The 18,774-nt window shown below is 48.3% G+C and overlaps 1 protein-coding gene across 1 annotated transcript in view; it reads right to left on the bottom strand.

The window, feature by feature from the left end:
- Window positions 1–433: 433 nt before the first annotated feature.
- LOC135534107 (phosphatidylinositol 3,4,5-trisphosphate-dependent Rac exchanger 2 protein-like) overlaps window positions 434–18,774 on the bottom strand; it is a gene marked incomplete at both ends in the record, with an annotated part of 34,902 nt that continues 16,561 nt past the window's right edge. The window contains 7 exons of the mRNA XM_064961242.1: window positions 434–531; window positions 4,542–4,678; window positions 10,161–10,246; window positions 10,327–10,475; window positions 11,680–11,772; window positions 12,545–12,690; window positions 16,349–16,421. Coding sequence (XP_064817314.1) covers window positions 434–531; window positions 4,542–4,678; window positions 10,161–10,246; window positions 10,327–10,475; window positions 11,680–11,772; window positions 12,545–12,690; window positions 16,349–16,421 — 782 coding nt within the window. The remainder of the gene's footprint in view (window positions 532–4,541; window positions 4,679–10,160; window positions 10,247–10,326; window positions 10,476–11,679; window positions 11,773–12,544; window positions 12,691–16,348; window positions 16,422–18,774) is intronic.

The following is an 18,774-nucleotide window of genomic DNA, read 5'->3' as shown; positions in this document are numbered from 1 at the left end:
CTCCCTCCACCCCTCCCTCCCTCTCGCCTCCTCTATCTCTCTCTCCTCCTCCACCTCAGCTCTGAAAAGGATGAGCAATACCGCCCATGCACTAATGCGATGACCCAATATGCCAATACAACCTCATCTGCACTCGTTCAGGATGGAGGGAATTCTTTCTTCAGAGTCTGGAGGGTCATGTGTCCGTGCCTGGCTGCGCGTGTCTGTGCCTGCATGCATCCCTGTGTGTGGAGTGTGTGAGTGTGTGTCTGTGTCTGTGTGTGTGTGTGCTATGTGGTGTGGGTGTGTGTGTGTGTGTGTGTGTGTGTGTGTGTGTGTGTGTGTGTGTGTGTGTGTGTGTGTGTGTGTGTGTGTGTGTGTGTGTGTGTGTGTGTGTGTATGTCTGTGTGTATGTCTGTGTGTGCATGTTTATCTTACCCTCTACTTTACCTACTCAGCCATCCCCGTTCTCCTCAGCAGTTTGTTTCTGGTTCTTCCCCTGGTCCTCCTGGGAACTCTCACCTTGTTATACACCCACTGTATACTGTCCTGCTGTTCGGAGGAACACCACAAAACACCTGTTACATTTTCAATGCACACCCAGCCAGTTGGTGCAGTGGTCCTGCTGTGGTTGGGACCAGTTAAACAGGGTTAACCAGCCAGTTGGTGCAGTGGTCCTGCTCTCATTTGGGACCAGTTAAAACAGCCAGTTGGTGCAGTGGTCCTGCTGTGGTTGGGACCAGTTAAGAGGGTTAACCAGCCAGTTGGTGCAGTGGTCCTGCTGTGTGGTTGGGACCAGTTAAAGAGGGGTTAACCAGCCAGTTGGTGCAGTGGTCCTGCTGTGTGGTTGGGACCAGTTAAAGAGGGGTTAACCAGCCAGTTGGTGCAGTGGTCCTGCTGTGCGGTTGGGACCAGTTAAAGAGGGGTTAACCAGCCAGTTGGTGCAGTGGTCCTGCCTGGTTGGGACCAGTTAAAGAGGGTTAACCAGCCAGTTGGTGCAGTGGTCCTGCTGTGAGGTTGGGACCAGTTAAAGAGGGGTTAACCAGCCAGTTGGTGCAGTGGTCCTGCTGTGAGGTTGGGACCAGTTAAAGAGGGGTTAACCAGCCAGTTGGTGCAGTGGTCCTGCTGTGCGGTTGGGACCAGTTAAAGAGGGGTTAACCAGCCAGTTGGTGCAGTGGTCCTGCTGTGAGGTTGTGAGGTTGGGACCAGTTAACCAGTTAAAAGGGGTTAACCAGCCAGTTGCAGTGGTCCTGCTGTGCGGTGGTTAAAGAGGGGTTAACCAGCCAGTTGTGAGTGGTTGGGACCAGTTAAAGAGGGGTTAACCAGCCAGTTGGTGCAGTGGTCCTGCTGTGTGGTTGGGACCAGTTAAAGAGGGGTTAACCAGCCAGTTGGTGCAGTGGTCCTGCTGTGCGGTTGGGACCAGTTAAAGAGGGGTTAACCAGCCAGTTGGTGCAGTGGTCCTGCTGTGAGGTTGGGACCAGTTAAAGAGGGGTTAACCAGCCAGTTGGTGCAGTGGTCCTGCTGTGTGGTTGGGACCAGTTAAAGAGGGGTTAACCAGCCAGTTGGTGCAGTGGTCCTGCTGTGTGGTTGGGACCAGTTAAAGAGGGGTTAACCAGCCAGTTGGTGCAGTGGTCCTGCTGTGTGGTTGGGACCAGTTAAAGAGGGGTTAACCAGCCAGTTGGTGCAGTGGTCCTGCTGTGCTGGGGTTAACCAGCCAGAGTGGTCCTGCTGTGGGTTGGGACCAGTTAAAGAGGGGTTAACCAGCCAGTTGGTGCAGTGGTCCTGCTGTGAGGTTGGGACCAGTTAAAGAGGGGTTAACCAGCCAGTTGGTGCAGTGGTCCTGCTGTGTGGTTGGGACCAGTTAAAGAGGGGTTAACCAGCCAGTTGGTGCAGTGGTCCTGCTGTGAGGTTGGGACCAGTTAAAGAGGGGTTAACCAGCCAGTTGGTGCAGTGGTCCTGCTGTGCGGTTGGGACCAGTTAAGAGGGGTTAACCAGCCAGTTGGTGCAGTGGTCCTGCTGTGCGGTTGGGACCAGTTAAAGAGGGTTAACCAGCCAGTTGGTGCAGTGGTCCTGCTGTGTGGTTGGGACCAGTTAAAGAGGGGTTAACCAGCCAGTTGGTGCAGTGGTCCTGCTGTGTGGTTGGGACCAGTTAAAGAGGGGTTAACCAGCCAGTTGGTGCAGTGGTCCTGCTGTGTGGTTGGGACAGTTAAAGAGGGGTTAAAGCCAGTTGGTGCAGTGGTCCTGCTGTGTGGTTGGGGTTAACCAGCCAGTTGGTGCAGTGGTCCTGCTGTGTGGTTGGGACCAGTTAAAGAGGGGTTAACCAGCCAGTTGGTGCAGTGGTCCTGCTGTGTGGTTGGGACCAGTTAAAGAGGGTTAACCAGCCAGTTGGTGCAGTGGTCCTGCTGTGTGGTTGGGACCAGTTAAAGGGGTTAACCAGCCAGTTGGTGCAGTGGTCCTGCTGTGTGGTTGGGACCAGTTAAAGAGGGGTTAACATTGCATGTGAAATAGCTGCAACAGCTCTGGTCTATGATGTCACGGTTGGCCTGTCAGAGCAAACTGACAAGGCTTCACAAACACACTGCAGCACAAACACAACCCCATGCCAATCTCATCAAACCACTGTTCCGTGCCACAGGCAGACAAAAGGGCGTGTGTGTGTGTGTGTCCCCTCCACAACCCAACCCACGGCCAGCTCCCTGCCAGGACAACATGCTGTGATCGCCCACTGCGCTGTGGTCTGCTAGGGTACAACCCATAGACACACACAGACCCCACCCCCACCTCCCCGTGAGGGCATTTCCCTGTGCCCTGGTCTGATGTAAACCACAATCTCAGTAGTGTTGGAACCATGTAGATCTTCATTAAACCACCAATTCCAAGGCTGGCTCATCTCTCTCCCTCTGTTCTTCTTCTCCCCCTCTGTTCTTCTCCTCCATCTCTCCCCCCTCTGTTCTTCTCCTCTATCTCTCCCCCCTCTGTTCTTCTCATCCATCTCTTCCCCTCTGTTCTTCTCCTCCCCTCTGTTCTTCTCCTCCATCTCTCCCCTCTGTTCTTCTCATCCATCTTTCCCCCTCTGTTCTTCTCCTCCCACTCTGTTCTTCTCCTCCATCTCTCCCCCTCTGTTCTTCTCTTCCATCTCTCCCCCTCTGTTCTTCTCATCCATCTCTCCCCCTCTGTTCTTCTCCTCCCCCTCTGTTCTTCTCCCCCTCTGTTCTTCTCCTCCATCTCTCCCCCTCTGTTCTTCTTCTCCCCCTCTGTTCTTCTCCTCCATCTCTCCCCCTCTGTTCTTCTCCTCTATCTCTCCCCCCTCTGTTCTTCTCATCCATCTCTTCCCCTCTGTTCTTCTCCTCCCCCTCTGTTCTTCTCCTCCATCTCTCCCCCTCTGTTCTTCTCATCCATCTTTCCCCCTCTGTTCTTCTCCTCCCACTCTGTTCTTCTCCTCCATCTCTCCCCTCTGTTCTTCTCTTCCATCTCTCCCCCTCTGTTCTTCTCATCCATCTCTCCCCCTCTGTTCTTCTCCTCCCCTCTGTTCTTCTCCTCCCCCTCTGTTCTTCTCCTCCATCTCTCCCCCTCTGTTCTTCTCCTCCATCTCTCCCCTCTGTTCTTCTCCTCCCCCCTCTGTTCTTCTCCTCCATCTCTCCCCCTCTGTTCTTCTCCTCCATCTCTCCCCCCTCTGTTCTTCTCATCCATCTCTCCCCCCTCTGTTCTTCTCCTCCATCTCTCCCCCTCTGTTCTTCTCCTCCATCTCTCCCCCCTCTGTTCTTCTCCTCCATCTCTCCCCCTCTGTTCTTCTCCTCCCCCTCTGTTCTTCTCCTCCATCTCTCCCCTCTGTTCTTCTCATCCATCTCTCCCCTCTGTTCTTCTCATCCATCTCTCCCCCTCTGTTCTTCTCATCCATCTCTCCCCCTCTGTTCTTTCTCCTCCCCTCTGTTCTTCTCCTCCCCTGTTCTTCACCTCCCCTCTGTTCTTCTCCTCCATCTCTCCCTGTTCTTCTCCTCCATCTCTCCCCCTCTGTTCTTCTCCTCCCCCTCTGTTCTTCTCCTCCCCTCTGTTCTTCTCCTCCATCTCTCCCACCTCTGTTCTTCTCCTCCATCTCTCCCCCTCTGTTCTTCTCCTCCCCTCTGTTCTTCTCTCCCCTCTGTTCTTCTCCTCCATCTCTCCCCCTCTGTTCTTCTCCTCCATCTCTCCCCCTCTGTTCTTCTCCTCCATCTCTCCCCCTCTGTTCTTCTCCTCCATCTCTCCCTAAAAATTCTCCTACAGAGGAGACTAGTGTAGGCTGGCTACTTCCCACCACTCTCCAAGCTCTTTCTCCCCCATCCAGCCTGACTCTCTACTCCCCTCCCGGCCTCCCCTTCACCCTCTCTGTGTGTGGGGAGAGAGACTGGGAGAGCGGGGTCATTAAGCAGGAATAATACTAGTATTGGCTCCTGTAGAAGAGAGCAGGACTGACCCCTGGCTCACTGCTCACTGTGGGGCTGTTGTGGGAGACACTGGGTTGGGATAAGACACTGGGTGGGGGGGGGGACTGGTGTTCTAGTACTCTCCTCTCCTCTCAGTATTACCTGTGTGGGTCTTCTGTATTTCCTACAGGCAGTAACGTGTGCAATGACGCTGGCGTGGCTCTCCTTACTGACGTTGATGTTGTTCACCTTGATGATACACTGGCCAGGGTGGAGCCCTGCGATGGCTGCCACCGTGCCTACACAAAGGAGAGAAGAGAAGGGTCAAACGTTAAACTATCCACACATAGATGAGGTCGTCACAAGTTCTCTTCTTAAAATCAGATTTTAAACCTAGACTTCCAGTCATTGCGCTAATGCTAGTTAGCAACTCCTTTAAACTACACATAGAGGCATAAAAATGGTATCCACAAGTTAATGACTCCGGGTAAGTAACCCTTTAACCCTAACCACATTGATAACCTTATTGCCTAATCCTAATCTTAATTTAAGATCAAAAAGCTTGTTTGTGTTTTCATGACTTTTTCCGATATAGCCAATTTTGACTTTGTGGCTGTTCTAACTAGTGACAACCAAGGAGAGGGGAGGAAAAAAACAAGACCACTTCCTAGATGATGGAAGGGCCGGTGGCAGCTAAGGAGATAGGTGGGATGGACTGAGAGTAGCTGAGGGTGGGTTATGGAGATAGGTGGGATGGACAGAGAGTAGCTGAGGGGTGCGTTTAAAATCTCATGTTGTATAATAGTTATGACTGAAAACATAATGTATATATATCCCCCAAAAATATCCAATTACTTTATTCTTGCTATCTAACTACTGTAAATGCCCCCCCCAAAAAAAGAGAGAAAGACACACACAGAGAGACAGAGAGAGAGAGAGAGAGAGAGAGAGAGAGAGAGAGAGAGAGAGAGAAGAGAGAGAGACACACATAGAGAGACACAGAGAGAGAGAGAGGGAGAGAGAGACACAGAGAGAGATACACAGAGACAGAGGAGAGAGAGTGACAGAGATGTGTGTGTGTGAGAGACATGGCCTGCAGAAATGGGGCATTAAAACAACAGACAGACTGGGTCCCACAACTAGCACACGTTGATGCGATGGTCTGCAGCACAAGCCGTCCATCAGTGGCACCAAACACTCTGCAGACGACATGAACAACTGCTTACAGGCCTGGTCTGTCAAACCCAGGTGGCACGAGACACAGTCAAACAGCAGAGCCCAGAGAGCAATGTTTACTCAGTCTCCCCAGTACACAGCATTATTAGGATAAAAAGCTATTTTTAGTTGCTACAAAAGTTTTTTGCTCCAGAAAGGGAAAGAGAGAGAGAGAGAGAGAGAGAGAGAGAGAGAGGGAGAGAGAGAGAGAGAGAGAGAGAGAGAGAGAGAGAGGGAGAGAGAGAGAGAGAGAGAGAGGGAGAGAGAGAGAGAGAGCTCTAACAGAAAGGGAAGAGAGAGAGACAGAGAGAGAGAGAGAGAGAGAGAGAGAGAGAGGAGAGAGAGAGAGAGACAGAGAGAGAGAGAGAGAGAGAGACAGAGGGAGAGATAGAGAGACAGAGAGAGGAGAGAGAGAGGAGAGAGAGAGACAGAGAGAGAGAGGGAGGAGGAGAGAGAGAGAGAGAGAGAGAGAGAGAGAGAGAGAGAGAGAGGGAGAGAGAGAGAGAGAGAGAGAGAGAGAGAGAGAGAGAGAGAGAGAGAGAATATACACATAATATGACATTTGAAATGTCTTTATTCTTTTGGAACTTCTGTGAGTGTAATGTTTGCTGTTCATTTGTATTGTTTATTTCATCCTTGTTTATTCTCTACTTCACTTGCTTTGTCAATGTTAACATGCGTCTCCAATGCCAATAAAGCTCCTTGAATTGAAACTGAATTGAGAGCGAGAGAACAGGAAGATTCTTTATCTGAGGTAGAGTGTGGACCCCTCCCTCTATTTCTGTCGTCTCAGAGATGTGATTCAGACCTCAAGGTTTACAGCTATCAGGCAGGAAGTGCGTGGCAGACAAAATATTCCCTGTTTGTTTTGATAATCTCTCAAACACACACAACATACCACCGAGTCGTAATGTCTTTTATTTACGGGAATTGGATTTCTGAAGGCAGGAGGGAAGAAGTGCTTTTAGTCTGTGCTTTAGCTGTACACTTGCCTGACTCCTGAAGACGCCAAGTCCTCTAAAGCAATGTGGACTCCAGCCGAAAGAGAATCGTCAGTGGCGCAAAGTACTTAAAGTAAAAAATACTTTAAAGTACTACTCAAGTATTTTTATGGGGGTATCTTTACTTTACTATTTCTACTTTAGTACACTCCCAGCCGAAAAGAATCGTCAGTGGCGCAAAGTACTTAAAGTAAAAATACTTTAAAGTACTACTCAAGTATTTTTATGGGGGGTATCTTTACTTTACTATTTCTACTTTAGTACACTCCTAAAGTATGTACTTTTACTCCATACATTTTCCCTGACACCTAAAAGTACTCGTTACATTTTGACAGGAAATTGGTCCAATTCACACTTATCAAGAGAACATTCCTGGTCATCCCTACTGCCTCTGAAATGGAGGACTCGCTAAACACAAATGCTTTGTTTGTAAATGATGTCTGAGTGTTGGAGTGTGCCCCTGGCTATCTGTCAATAAAATAAAAAACACAATTGTGCTTAACATGGCTTGCTTAATACAAATCATTTGAAATGATTGACAGTATACCGTTACTTTTGATACTTAAGTATTTTTAAAACCAAATTCTTTTAGACTTTGCACTCTGGTCATATTTTACTGGGTGACTTTAACTTCTGTCTCGAGTCATTTTCTCGGTAGCTTTACTTTTACTCAAGTATGACAACTGAGTACTAGTTCCACCGCTGAGAATCCTACATGACCAAGGCAGATACGTACTGTGCCAGAGGAAATGGTACACATATCTCCGCAGTCTAAAGCAGATGGCTACAAACTACTGTCTTCCTCAGAGGTCCGTTAAAAGCGCAGAGAGCATCATGAAGAACAAGGAACACACCAGGCAGGTCCGAGATACTGTTGTGAAGAAGTTTAAAGCAGTTTGGATACAAAAGATTTCCAAGCTTTAAACATCCCAAGGAGCACTGTGCAAGCGATAATATTGAAATGGAAGGAGTATCAGATCACTGCAAATCTACCAAGACCTGGCCGTCCCTCTAAACTTTCAGCTCATACAAGGAGAAGACTGATCAGAGATGCAGCCAAGAGGCCCATGATCACTCTGGATGAACTGCAGAGATCTACAGCTGAGGTGGGAGACTCTGTCCATAGGACAACAATCAGTCGTATATTGCACAAACCTGGCCTTTATGGAAGAGTGGCAAGAAGAAAGCCATTTCTTAAAGATATCCATAAAAAAGTGTTGTTTAAATTTTGCCACAAGCCAGCTGGGAGACACACCAAACATGTGGAAGAAGGTGCTCTGGTCAGATGAAACCAAAATTGAACTTTTTGGCAACAATGCAAAACGTTGTGTTTGGCGTAAAAGCAACACAGCGCATCACCCTGAATACACCATGCCCACTGTCAAACATGGTGGTGGCAGCATCATGGTTTGTGCCTGCTTTTCTTCAGCAGGGACAGGGAAGATGGTTAAAATTGATGGGAAGATGGAGCCAAATACAGGACCATTCTGGAAGAAACCCTGATGGTGCCTGCAAAAGACCTGAGACTGGGATGGAGATTTGTCTTCCAACAAGACAATGATCCAAAACATAAAGCAAAATCTACAATGGAATGGTTCAAAAATAAACATATCCAGGTGTTAGAATGGCCAAGTCAAAGTCCATACCTGAATCCAATCGAGAATCTGTGGAAAGAACTGAAAACCGCTGTTCACAAATGCTCTCCATCCAACCTCACTGAGCTCGAGCTGTTTTGCAAGGAGGAATGGGAAAAAAATTCAGTCTCTCAATGTGCAAAACTGATAGAGACATACCCCAAGCGACTTACAGCTGTAATCGCAGCAAAGGTGGCGCTACAAAGTATTAACTTAAGGGGGGTTGAATAATTTTGCACGCCCAATTTTTCAGTTTTTGATTTGTTAAAAAGTTTGAAATATCCAATAAATGTCGTTCCACTTCATGATTGTGTCCCACTTGTTGTTGATTCTTCACAAAAAAATACAGTTTTATATCTTTATGTTTGAAGCCTGAAATGTGGCAAAAGGTCGCAAAGTTCAAGGGGGCCGAATACTTTCGCAAGGCACTGTATAGATGAAGATAACGTGCAAAGGAAAAGCCTATTGGTTGTATGTGTTCGTGCCTGCCTGCCTGCCTGCCTGCCTGCCTGCCTGCCTGCCTGGCATTGCTCTGTGTCCTTGCCTCTTCAATAGCAGTAGAGATGATTAAGGCCTGTCCTATTGTGAGTCCCAAATGAGAAGAGGGGATGAGCTGCTCTTACTGTGTGTGTGTGTGTGTGTGTGTGTGTGTGTGTGTGTGTGTGTGTGTGTGTGTGTGTGTGTGTGTGTGTGTGTGTGTGTGTGTGTGTGTGTGTGTGTGTGTGTGTGTGTGTGTGTGTGTGTGTGTGTGTGTGTGTGTGTGTGTGTAGAGAAGCTGGTATAGTACATCCCTTACAGAGCATCATACCACGGATCTCTTCGTGATGATAACTCTCACACAGCTCAGACTGTTTGTTTAGAGAGATGGTCTCGCTCTCAGGTGCGAGTGCAATTTCTTTCCAAATGCATTGTTTTGAAAGATAATGGCCCAACCGAAACTGGCTCAGGCAGGCCAGTGCTTTGGCTGCTTTGACACCCATTCCAGCCCTCATTTCTCTGAGGTTTGAACAGATTTCAACAGGCTGGGCCAGTGAATATTACATCACAAAACATGTCCAGCAACTGTCAGAGGAAAAGGAGAAGGGGGCTATGCCCTGAAGAAATACGACAGCCACACACACACACACACACACACACACACACACACACACACACACACACACACACACACACACACACACACACACACACACACACACACACACACACACACACACACACACACACACACACACACTGCAGGGAGAGTGGCTATGCCCTGAGAAAATAACTCCACAATAACACAGCATGTTTTCAAAGAGCCTTCAGACTAGCTGGTTTAGATTGGACAACAGTTTTGCTTTAGGAAGAAAACAAGCATCGATTCCCCTGAGAACGGCGAGGCAGGACAGGATTGTTTTTCGATTGGCCTCCTATCTCCCGCCGGCACTGATAGCACCGCTTTTAAGAGGCTCGGGGGAGGGGGGGCTGGGGAGGACCTGATGAGTTCCCAAACACACAAAGGAAAAACACAGAAAGTGTTGAATAGCGTTGAATAGGGTCTGGTTCAGATATCAGAAACGTTCAAGAGCAACACATTTGTATTTGACATGTATTGTATGTAAATTGATCCGACGACCTTGAAGAGTAGAGGGAACAGCAACGACTTTTAGACTAACACACGCACGCACGCACGCACACACACACACACACACACACACACACACACACACACACACACACACACACACACACACACACACACACACACACACACACACACACACACGCACACACGCACACACACACACACAGCGAGTCAGGCAGGCCAGGGCTGAACCCTGCAGCCAGCTGCCTCCCAGCTGTGCCACGCTCAGCAGAGGAAACAGGGCGAGAGATGCCATTTTCTGGTGTCACAGATGGGCAGCGAGGGGATACAGTGTGTGTCTTACCTCTGCCAACAGCGTGCACCACAGAAGGGCCAAAGCCCCTGATCTGGAACCCCAGTCCGTCTGCTGAGTCTGGGATCTTCACTGTCCTGAGGAAGGAGGATACATGGTTTTAGGTGTGTTTTTATACACACACACACACATACACACACACACACACACCACTTACTCTCTAGGCTTGGTGCTAACTAGCACTCTGAGAGGTCCCTTGCTGGTGAAACAGTGTTTGAGGAAAGCCTCCATCTCCGGGAAGGGCCTCAGGAACACCAGGTCTCCATTTATACAAAACACCTTCCTCCCGACCTCTAGACCTGCCATCTACACAGAGAGAAGAAACAAGGCTTATGACACAACTATTACGGACACACACACACACGCACGCACGCACGCACGCACGCACGCACGCACACACACACACACACACACACACACACACACACACACACACACACACACACACACACACACACACACACACACACACACACACACACAGACACAGACACAGACACACACACACACACACACACACACACACACACACACACACACACACACACACACACAGACCCACACAGACATTATCCTTGTGGTTTCACTGAACATTTGTTTGCGTCACTATCGACAGGCATAAAAAACACAGTTAAGGGAATCAAGCGTGCCAGCCAGGCCCCCATCCACTGACCTGCCACCTTCAAGGCTGGTGGAAATTAGGGCTGAGACTGGGATCGATCCCGTGAGTTTCCCCTGAAACCTCATCCCAGCCTTGTCCTCTAGACGATCAAAGGCGCTGAACACAAAAGGAGACCTCAAATATGTGCTGACGTGTTGACGTGGTCTATTTCAGCGCCAGACCACAGCGTCAATTACCGCAGATCCGGTTCAAACTCAGAGCAAACCGTCACATCCAGAGGTTTCTACCCTTCAGAATAATGATCAGAGGAGTGTGTGTGTGTGTGTGTGTGTGTGTGTGTGTGTGTGTGTGTGTGTGTGTGTGTGTGTGTGTGTGTGTGTGTGTGTGTGTCTGTGTCTGTGTCTGTGTGTGTGTGTGTGTGTGTGTGTGTGTGTGTGTGTGTGTGTGTGTGTGTGTGTGTTCAGACAAATGATCAAACGCCTTACTCAGACTGCTGAGGCCCACAGACTAACCAGAGCTGAACGACAGCATTACGTTTCAAATGTACCACCCTGGAAACAGACATTGAAAAGTTACACTCCGTGTTCTGTTGCCTGCTCAGCGTGGCCAGATCAGAGACACCCTCGGGGCTGAACTGGAGAGAAAGTATGAAACATGTATGTACTTACTTACTGTAAGTCACTCTGGATATGAGCGTCTGCTAAATGACTAAAATGGCAATGTAAAAATATATCTGTGTATCAGAGGTAGAGGTTAACCGGCAGGGCATGTAAACAGGCACGTAAACCACAGGGGGGAGTGTTGACAACAGTCACGTGGGCGGAGAGATAGGGATTAGCTTTGCATGTGAGTTGGGAGTGTGTGTGTGTGTGTGTGTGTGACCCTCACCTCCGCATGCGAGCCCTTCTCCACTGACTTGATGATGGGTACTCTGTTTCTGTCCTCCAGGCTGAAACCATAACCTCCTTCACTGGGTCTTATCTGAAACAACACATTCCCTGTGAGTGGGTGAAACACACACACACACACACACACACACACACACACTCCACATGATGAGGCACACAAATTAGCCAAGTGTGGCAGTCTTAGAAAACACATACACAGAACACACACACACACACAGGATTATGCATGCACACATACACAGTCTTACAGAACACACACGCTTGCACGCACACTTCCACTACCACACACACAGATACTGTGACTCAGGTATTTAATCAGCCCTCCAGAAGGACTTGCTTACTGGGGTGTTAAATCACGTTTTGCAGCAAATGTGGTCCGTAACCTTCTGTTTTCTGCTGAGTCGAAATGACTTGTTATGTACTCTTTTTATGGTTCGCTCATAGATTTACTGTGTGTGTGTGTGTGTGTGTGTGTGTGTGTGTGTGTGTGTGTGTTTTAGAGGCGTAGTGTCTCTCCATTGACCAAAAACATGACATTAGTTAGGAGAGAGGGAGAGTCCACTCAGAATGAGAATCTGAAAATGTCTTTGCATAGAGGAAAGTCCAATATGTCCTGTCAATTAGTTGTATGGCATATTTAAATCATTACTGGAGAACCTATAGGTGTGGGAGTTTTCAGCTGTGGGTAATAAGATTGTGTGTGTGTGTGTGTGTGTGTGTGCGTGTGTGTGTGTGTGTGTGTGTGTGTGTGTGTGTGTGTGTGTGTGTGTGTGTGCACATAAAAGCGTCCGAGCGTGTTTCTTTTTTCCCCTGAGTGTACGCGTAGAGCAAGAGGCATCGCTCACCAACAGCGACTTGGCGATGACATTCTCAGCTATCTTCAGGTCGTGCTTCATGGCTTGCTTGTGTTTGGTGTTTGATCCCTCCATCTCCTCATCCGCAAAGAAACGGAACAGCAGAGGCTCGTCTTTGAACTCACTCTTTTCCAACACTAGAGAAGGGAAGAAAAAGAACGATAGAATGAGAAGGTTAGACACAATTACTTCAAGCCTGTCCCCAAAAATAGAGCGAGCTTACCAAGGCGTCTCTCTCTGCCTCCTAAATGGCAACCTAATCCCTATGTGGGGGCCCATGGGCCTCTGGTCAAAAGTAGTGAACTGTATAGGGAATGGGATGCGATTTAAGATAACCCCCCCTGTACGAAATGAACCTTGCGGTTGAATTACTTCTATCTCTTCTGTGATAATTGATGGCATAAACCCATTGTCTGCTTTGATCCCCTTTAGGTGATTCTGAACACTGGGGTCCAAATGGCACCCTACCCCCCTATACTGTGCACTACTATTGACAGGGTACCATTGGTAATGAATATTTTGTTTGGGGATCAAAGATAAACGTGTCAACGAGGCTGGAAGAAAGATTCTGTCGTTTCTGTTACACACACAGATGCGCGCTCGCACTCACACAAAGAAAAAACCCTGTCGTTTCTGTTACACACACAGATGCGCGCTCGCACTCACACAAAGAAAAACCCTGTCGTTTCTGTTACACACACAGATGCGCGCCGCACTCACACAAAGAAAAACCCTGTCGTTTCTGTTACACACACAGATGCACGCTCGCACTCACACAAAGAAAAACCCTGTCGTGTCTGTTACACACACAGATGCGCGCTCGCACTCACACAAAGAAAAACCCTGTCGTTTCTGTTACACACACAGATGCGCGCTCGCACTCACACAAAGAAAAACCCTGTCGTTTCTGTTACACACACAGATGCACGCTCGCACTCACACAAAGAAAAACCCTGTCGTTTCTGTTACACACACAGATGCGCGCTCGCACTCACACAAAGAAAAACCCTGTCGTTTCTGTTACACACACAGATGCGCGCTCGCACTCACACAAAGAAAAACCCTGTTGATTCTGTTCCTCTCACTTTGTAAAAGTAGTTCTATTTATTTACTTACAATGAAACACTGCAAAAACAAGGCTTTCATTACTCAGCTGTTCCTATTAGTGTGTGTGTGTGTGTGTGTGTGTGTGTGTGTGTGTGTGTGTGTGTGTGTGTGTGTGTGTGTGTGTGTGTGTGTGTGTGTGTGTGTGTGTGTGTGTGTGTTAGCATTACCAGTTGTTTATGGCAGCCAAGCTGTTTTTTCAAGAGCAGGGTTCCCTTGTGCCAAAGAATGCACACATACATACACATACATAGACACATACATAGACACACACACACACACACACACACACACACACACACACACACACACACACACACACACACACACACACACACACACACCCACACACACCCACACACACACCCACACACAAACACACACACAGTTGAAGTCTAAAGTTTACACACACTTAGGTTGGGGTCATTAAAACTCGTTTTTAAACCACTCCACAAATGTCTTGTTAACAAACTATAGTTTTGGCAAGTCTACTTTCTACATTACACAAGTAATTTTTCAACCAATTGTTTACAGACAGATTATTTCACTTATAATTCACTGTATCACAATTCCAGTGGGTCAGAAGTTTACATACACTAAGTTGACTGTGCCTTAAAACAGCTTGGAAAATTCCAGAAAAATGATATCATGGCTTTAGAAGCTTCTGACAGGCTAACTGACATCATTTGAGTCAATTGGAGGTGTACCTCTGGATGTATTTCAAGACCTACCTTCAAACTCAGTGCCTCTTTGCTTGACATCATGGGAAAATCAAAATAAATCAGTCAAGACCTCAGGAAAACAATTGTAGACAAGTCTGGTTCATCCATGGGAGCAATATCCAAATGCCAAAAGGTACCAGGCTCATCTGTACAAACAATAGTACGCAAGTATAAACACCATGGGACCACGCAGCCGTCATACCGCTCAGGAAGGAGACACGTTCTGTCTCCTAGAGATGAACGTACTTTGGTGCGAAAAGTGCAAACCAAACCCAGAACAACAGCAAAGGACCTTGTGAAGATGCTGGAGGAAACAGGTACAAAAGTATCTATATCCACAGTAAAACAAGTCCTATATCGACATAACCTGAAAGCCGCCCAGCAAGGAAGAAGCCACTGCTCCAAAACCGCCATAAAAATGCCAGACTACGGTTTGCAACTGCACAAGGGGACAAAGATCGTACTTTTTGGAGAATTGTCCTGTGGTCTGATGAAACAAAAATAGAACTGTTTGGCCATAATAACCATCGTTATGTTTGGAGGAGAAAGGGGAGGCTTGCAAGCCGAAGAACACCATCCCAACCGTGAAGCACGGGGGTGGCAGCATTATGTTGTGGGGGTGCTTTGCTGCAGGAAGGACTGGTGCACTTCACAAAATAGATGGCATCTGAGAGAGGAAAATGATGTGGATATATTGAAGCAACATCTCAAGACATCAGTCAGGAAGTTAAAGTTTGGTTGCAATTGAGTCTTCAAATGGACAATGACCCCAAGCTTACTTCCAAAGTTGTGGCAAAATGCCTTAAAGACAACAAAGTTGAGGTATTGGAGTGGCCATCACAAAGCCCTGACCTCAATCCCATAGAACATTTGGGGGCAGAACTGAAAAGGTGTGTGTGAGCAAGGAGGCCTATAAACCTGACTCAGTTACATCAGCTCTGTCAGGAGGAATGGGCCAAAATTCACCCAACTTATTGTGGGAAGCTTGTGGAAGGCTACCCATAAAGTTTGACCGAAGTTAAACAATTTAAAGGCAATGCTACAAAATACTAATTGAGTGTATGTAAACCTCTGACCCACTGGGAATGTGATGAAAGAAATAAAAGCATAAATAAATCATTTTCTCTACTATTATTGACATTTTACATTCTTAAAATAAAGTGGTGATCCTAACTGACCTAAAACAGGGAATTTTTACTTGAATTAAATGTCAGGAATTGTGAAAAATTGATTTTAAATGTATTTGGCTAAGGTGTATGTAAACTTCCGACTTCAACTGTACACACACACACACACACACACACACACACACACACACACACACACACACACACACACACACACACACACACACACACACACACACACACACACACACACACACACACACACACACACATTTATTTTCTTCTTCATTACCCTCATGATGTAACTAACTGCTTCAAACTACAATTCAGTTTGGCTTCATATTGAGCCAAATTGTATGTAACAGTCATAACAACTAAAACCATCAAACTTCACTTTCTTTAATTTCTCCTCCCTGCCTCTCCCTCCGTCTCTGTGTAATTTCACCATTCGTGCCGATAAGTTATTTGGCCTGTTAAGTGACCATTATAATGATTGACATTATATCTGATCCCGCCAGAGACAGGGGGAAATGTTGAGGAAACTTGTTTTCTGTCGTTCTGTCTCTCGAGGGGATGTTCACTATTTCAAGGTCGAGGGTCTGGGTTTAGAACTTGTGTTGCCATGGAGACCAGTTGACCCAAGTCCTTTCTGAGCTCCATCTTTACTCTCCATCTCACTCTCGAAATTTAAGAGTGTGTGTGTGTGTGTCCAGGACCAAGGTTCAGAGTCCTTGTTCTAAACACTGTGGTGTTACATAGATGATGTGTATGTCGATGAAGTGAAGAAATCTGTCTGTCTGCCCGTCTGTCTGTCTGCCCGTCTGTTTGTCTGTCTTTCGTACCGTGGTGCATGAAGCCATTGTCACACAGCTCCTTCCCCAAGATCAACGACTCCTCCCTCGTCCTGCAGTCCCCCTAGAAAGAGAGAGAGCGAGAAAGAGAGGGAGAATGGGGGGGGGATAGTGAGTGGAGAGAGAGAGAGCGAGAGAAAGAGAGAGAGAATAGGGGGGATAGTGAGTGGAGGAGAGAGAGAGAGAGAGCGAGATAGAGAGAATGGGGGGATAGTGAGTGGGAGAGAGAGAGGGAGAGAGAGAGCGAGATAGAGAGAATGGGGGGATAGTGAGTGGAGAGAGAGAGAGCGAAAGAGAGAGAGAATGGGGGGATAGTGAGTGGAGAGAAGAGAGATAGAGAGAATGGGGGGGATAGTGAGTGGAGAGAGAGAGAGCGAGAGAAAGAGAGAGAGAATAGGGGGGATAGTGAGTGGGAGAGAGAGAGAGAGAGCGAGAAAGAGAGAGAATGGGGGGATAGTGAGTGGGAGAGAGAGAGCGAGAGAAAGAGAGAGAGAATAGGGGGGATAGTGAGTGGAGAGAGAGAGATAGAGCGAGAGAGAGGGAATGGGGGGATAGTGAGTGGAGAGAGAGAGATAGAGAAAGAGAGAGAATGGGGGGATAGTGAGTGGAGAGAGAGAGCGAGATAGAGAGAATGGGGGGGATAGTGAGTGGAGAGAGAGAGCGAGAGAAAGAGAGAGAGAATAGGGGGGGATAGTGAGTGGGAGAGAGAGAGAGAGAGCGAGAGAGAGAGAGAATGGGGGGGATAGTGAGTGGAGAGAGAGAGAGCGAGAGAAAGAGAGAGAGAATAGGGGGGATAGTGAGTGGAGAGAGAGAGAGAGAGCGAGAAAGAGAGAGAGAATGGGGGGATAGTGAGTGGAGAGAGAGAGAGCGAGAAAAGAGAGAGAGAATGGGGGGATAGTGAGTGGAGAGAGAGAGATAGAGCGAGAGAGAGGGAATGGGGGGATAGTGAGTGGAGAGAGAGAGAGAATGGGGGGATAGTGAGTGGAGAGAGTGAGAGCGAGAAAGAGAGAGAGAATAGGTGGGATAGTGAGTGGAGAGAGAGAGAGAGAGAGAGAGAAAGAGAGAGAGAATAGGTGGGATAGTGAGTGGAGAGAGAGAGAGAGAGAGAGAGAAAGAGAGAGAGAATGGGGGGGTAGTGAGTGGAGAGAGAGAGCGAGAGAGAGAGAGAGAGAATGGGGGGATAGTGAGTGGAGAGAGAGAGCGAGAAAGAGAGAGAATGGGGGATAGTGAGTGGAGAGAGAGAGCGTGAGAGAGGGAATGGGGGGGGATAGTGAGTGGAAAGAGCGAGAGTGAGAAAGTGAGAGAGAATGGGGGATAGTGAGTGGAGAGAGAGCGAGAAAGAGAGACAGAATGGGGGGGGATAGTGAGTGGAGAGAGAGAGAGCGAGAGAGAGAATGGGGGATAGTGAGTGGAGAGAGAGAGCGCGAGCGAGAGAGAATGGGGGATAGTGAGTGGGAGAGAGAGAGAGAGAGAATGGGGGGATAGTGAGTGGAGAGAGAGAGTGAGAGAGGAGAGAATGGGGGGATAGTGAGTGGAGAGAGAGAGAGCGAGAGAGAGAGAGAGAGAGGAGAGAATGGGGGATAGTGAGTGGAGAGAGAGAGAGCGAGAGAGAGAGAATGGGTGGGATAGTGAGTGGAGAGAGAGAGAGCGAGAGAGAGAGAGAGGAGAGAATGGGGGGATAGTGAGTGGAGAGAGAGACAGCGAGAGAGAGAGAGAATGGGGGGGGATAGTGAGTGGAGAGAGAGAGAGCGAGCGAGAGAAAATGGGGGGATAGTGAGTGGAGAGAGAGGGGGAGAGAGGGGAGAGCGAGAGAGAGAGAGAGAGAATGGGGGGGATAGTGAGTGGAGAGAGAGAGGGGGAGAGAGGGAGAGCGAGAGAGAATGGGGGGATAGTGAGTGGAGAGAGAGAGAGGGGAGAGAGGGAGAGCGACAGAGAGAGAGAATGGGGGTTAGTGAGTGGAGAGAGAGAGGGGAGAGAGGGAGAGCGAGAGAGAGAGAGAATGGGGGTTAGTGAGTGGAGAGAGAGAGAGGGGAGAGAGGGAGAGCGAGAGAGAATGGGGGGATAGTGAGTGGAGAGAGAGAGAGGGAGAGAGGGAGAGCGAGAGAGAGAGAGAGAATGGGGGGATAGTGAGTGGAGAGAGAGAGAGGGAGAGAGGGAGAGCGAGAGAGAGAGAGAATGGGGGGATAGTGAGTGGAGAGAGAGAGAGGGGAGAGAGGGAGAGCGAGAGAGAGAGAGAATGGGGGGATAGTGAGTGGAGAGAGGGAGAGGGGAGAGAGAGAGAGGGGAGAGAGGGATAGCATGTTTAAAGAATGGTCAAAGTGTCACACACACACCGTCCCTTTGTTCTTCTGTCCAACAGGCCTGCAGGCAGGCCACAACACACTAATTTCTCCAAACACACACACACACACACAGAC

The sequence above is a fragment of the Oncorhynchus masou genome, unplaced genomic scaffold, assembly GCF_036934945.1.
Source record: "Oncorhynchus masou masou isolate Uvic2021 unplaced genomic scaffold, UVic_Omas_1.1 unplaced_scaffold_3012, whole genome shotgun sequence".
Taxonomy (NCBI): domain Eukaryota; kingdom Metazoa; phylum Chordata; class Actinopteri; order Salmoniformes; family Salmonidae; genus Oncorhynchus; species Oncorhynchus masou.
This window is presented reverse-complemented; position numbering and strand designations above follow the sequence as displayed.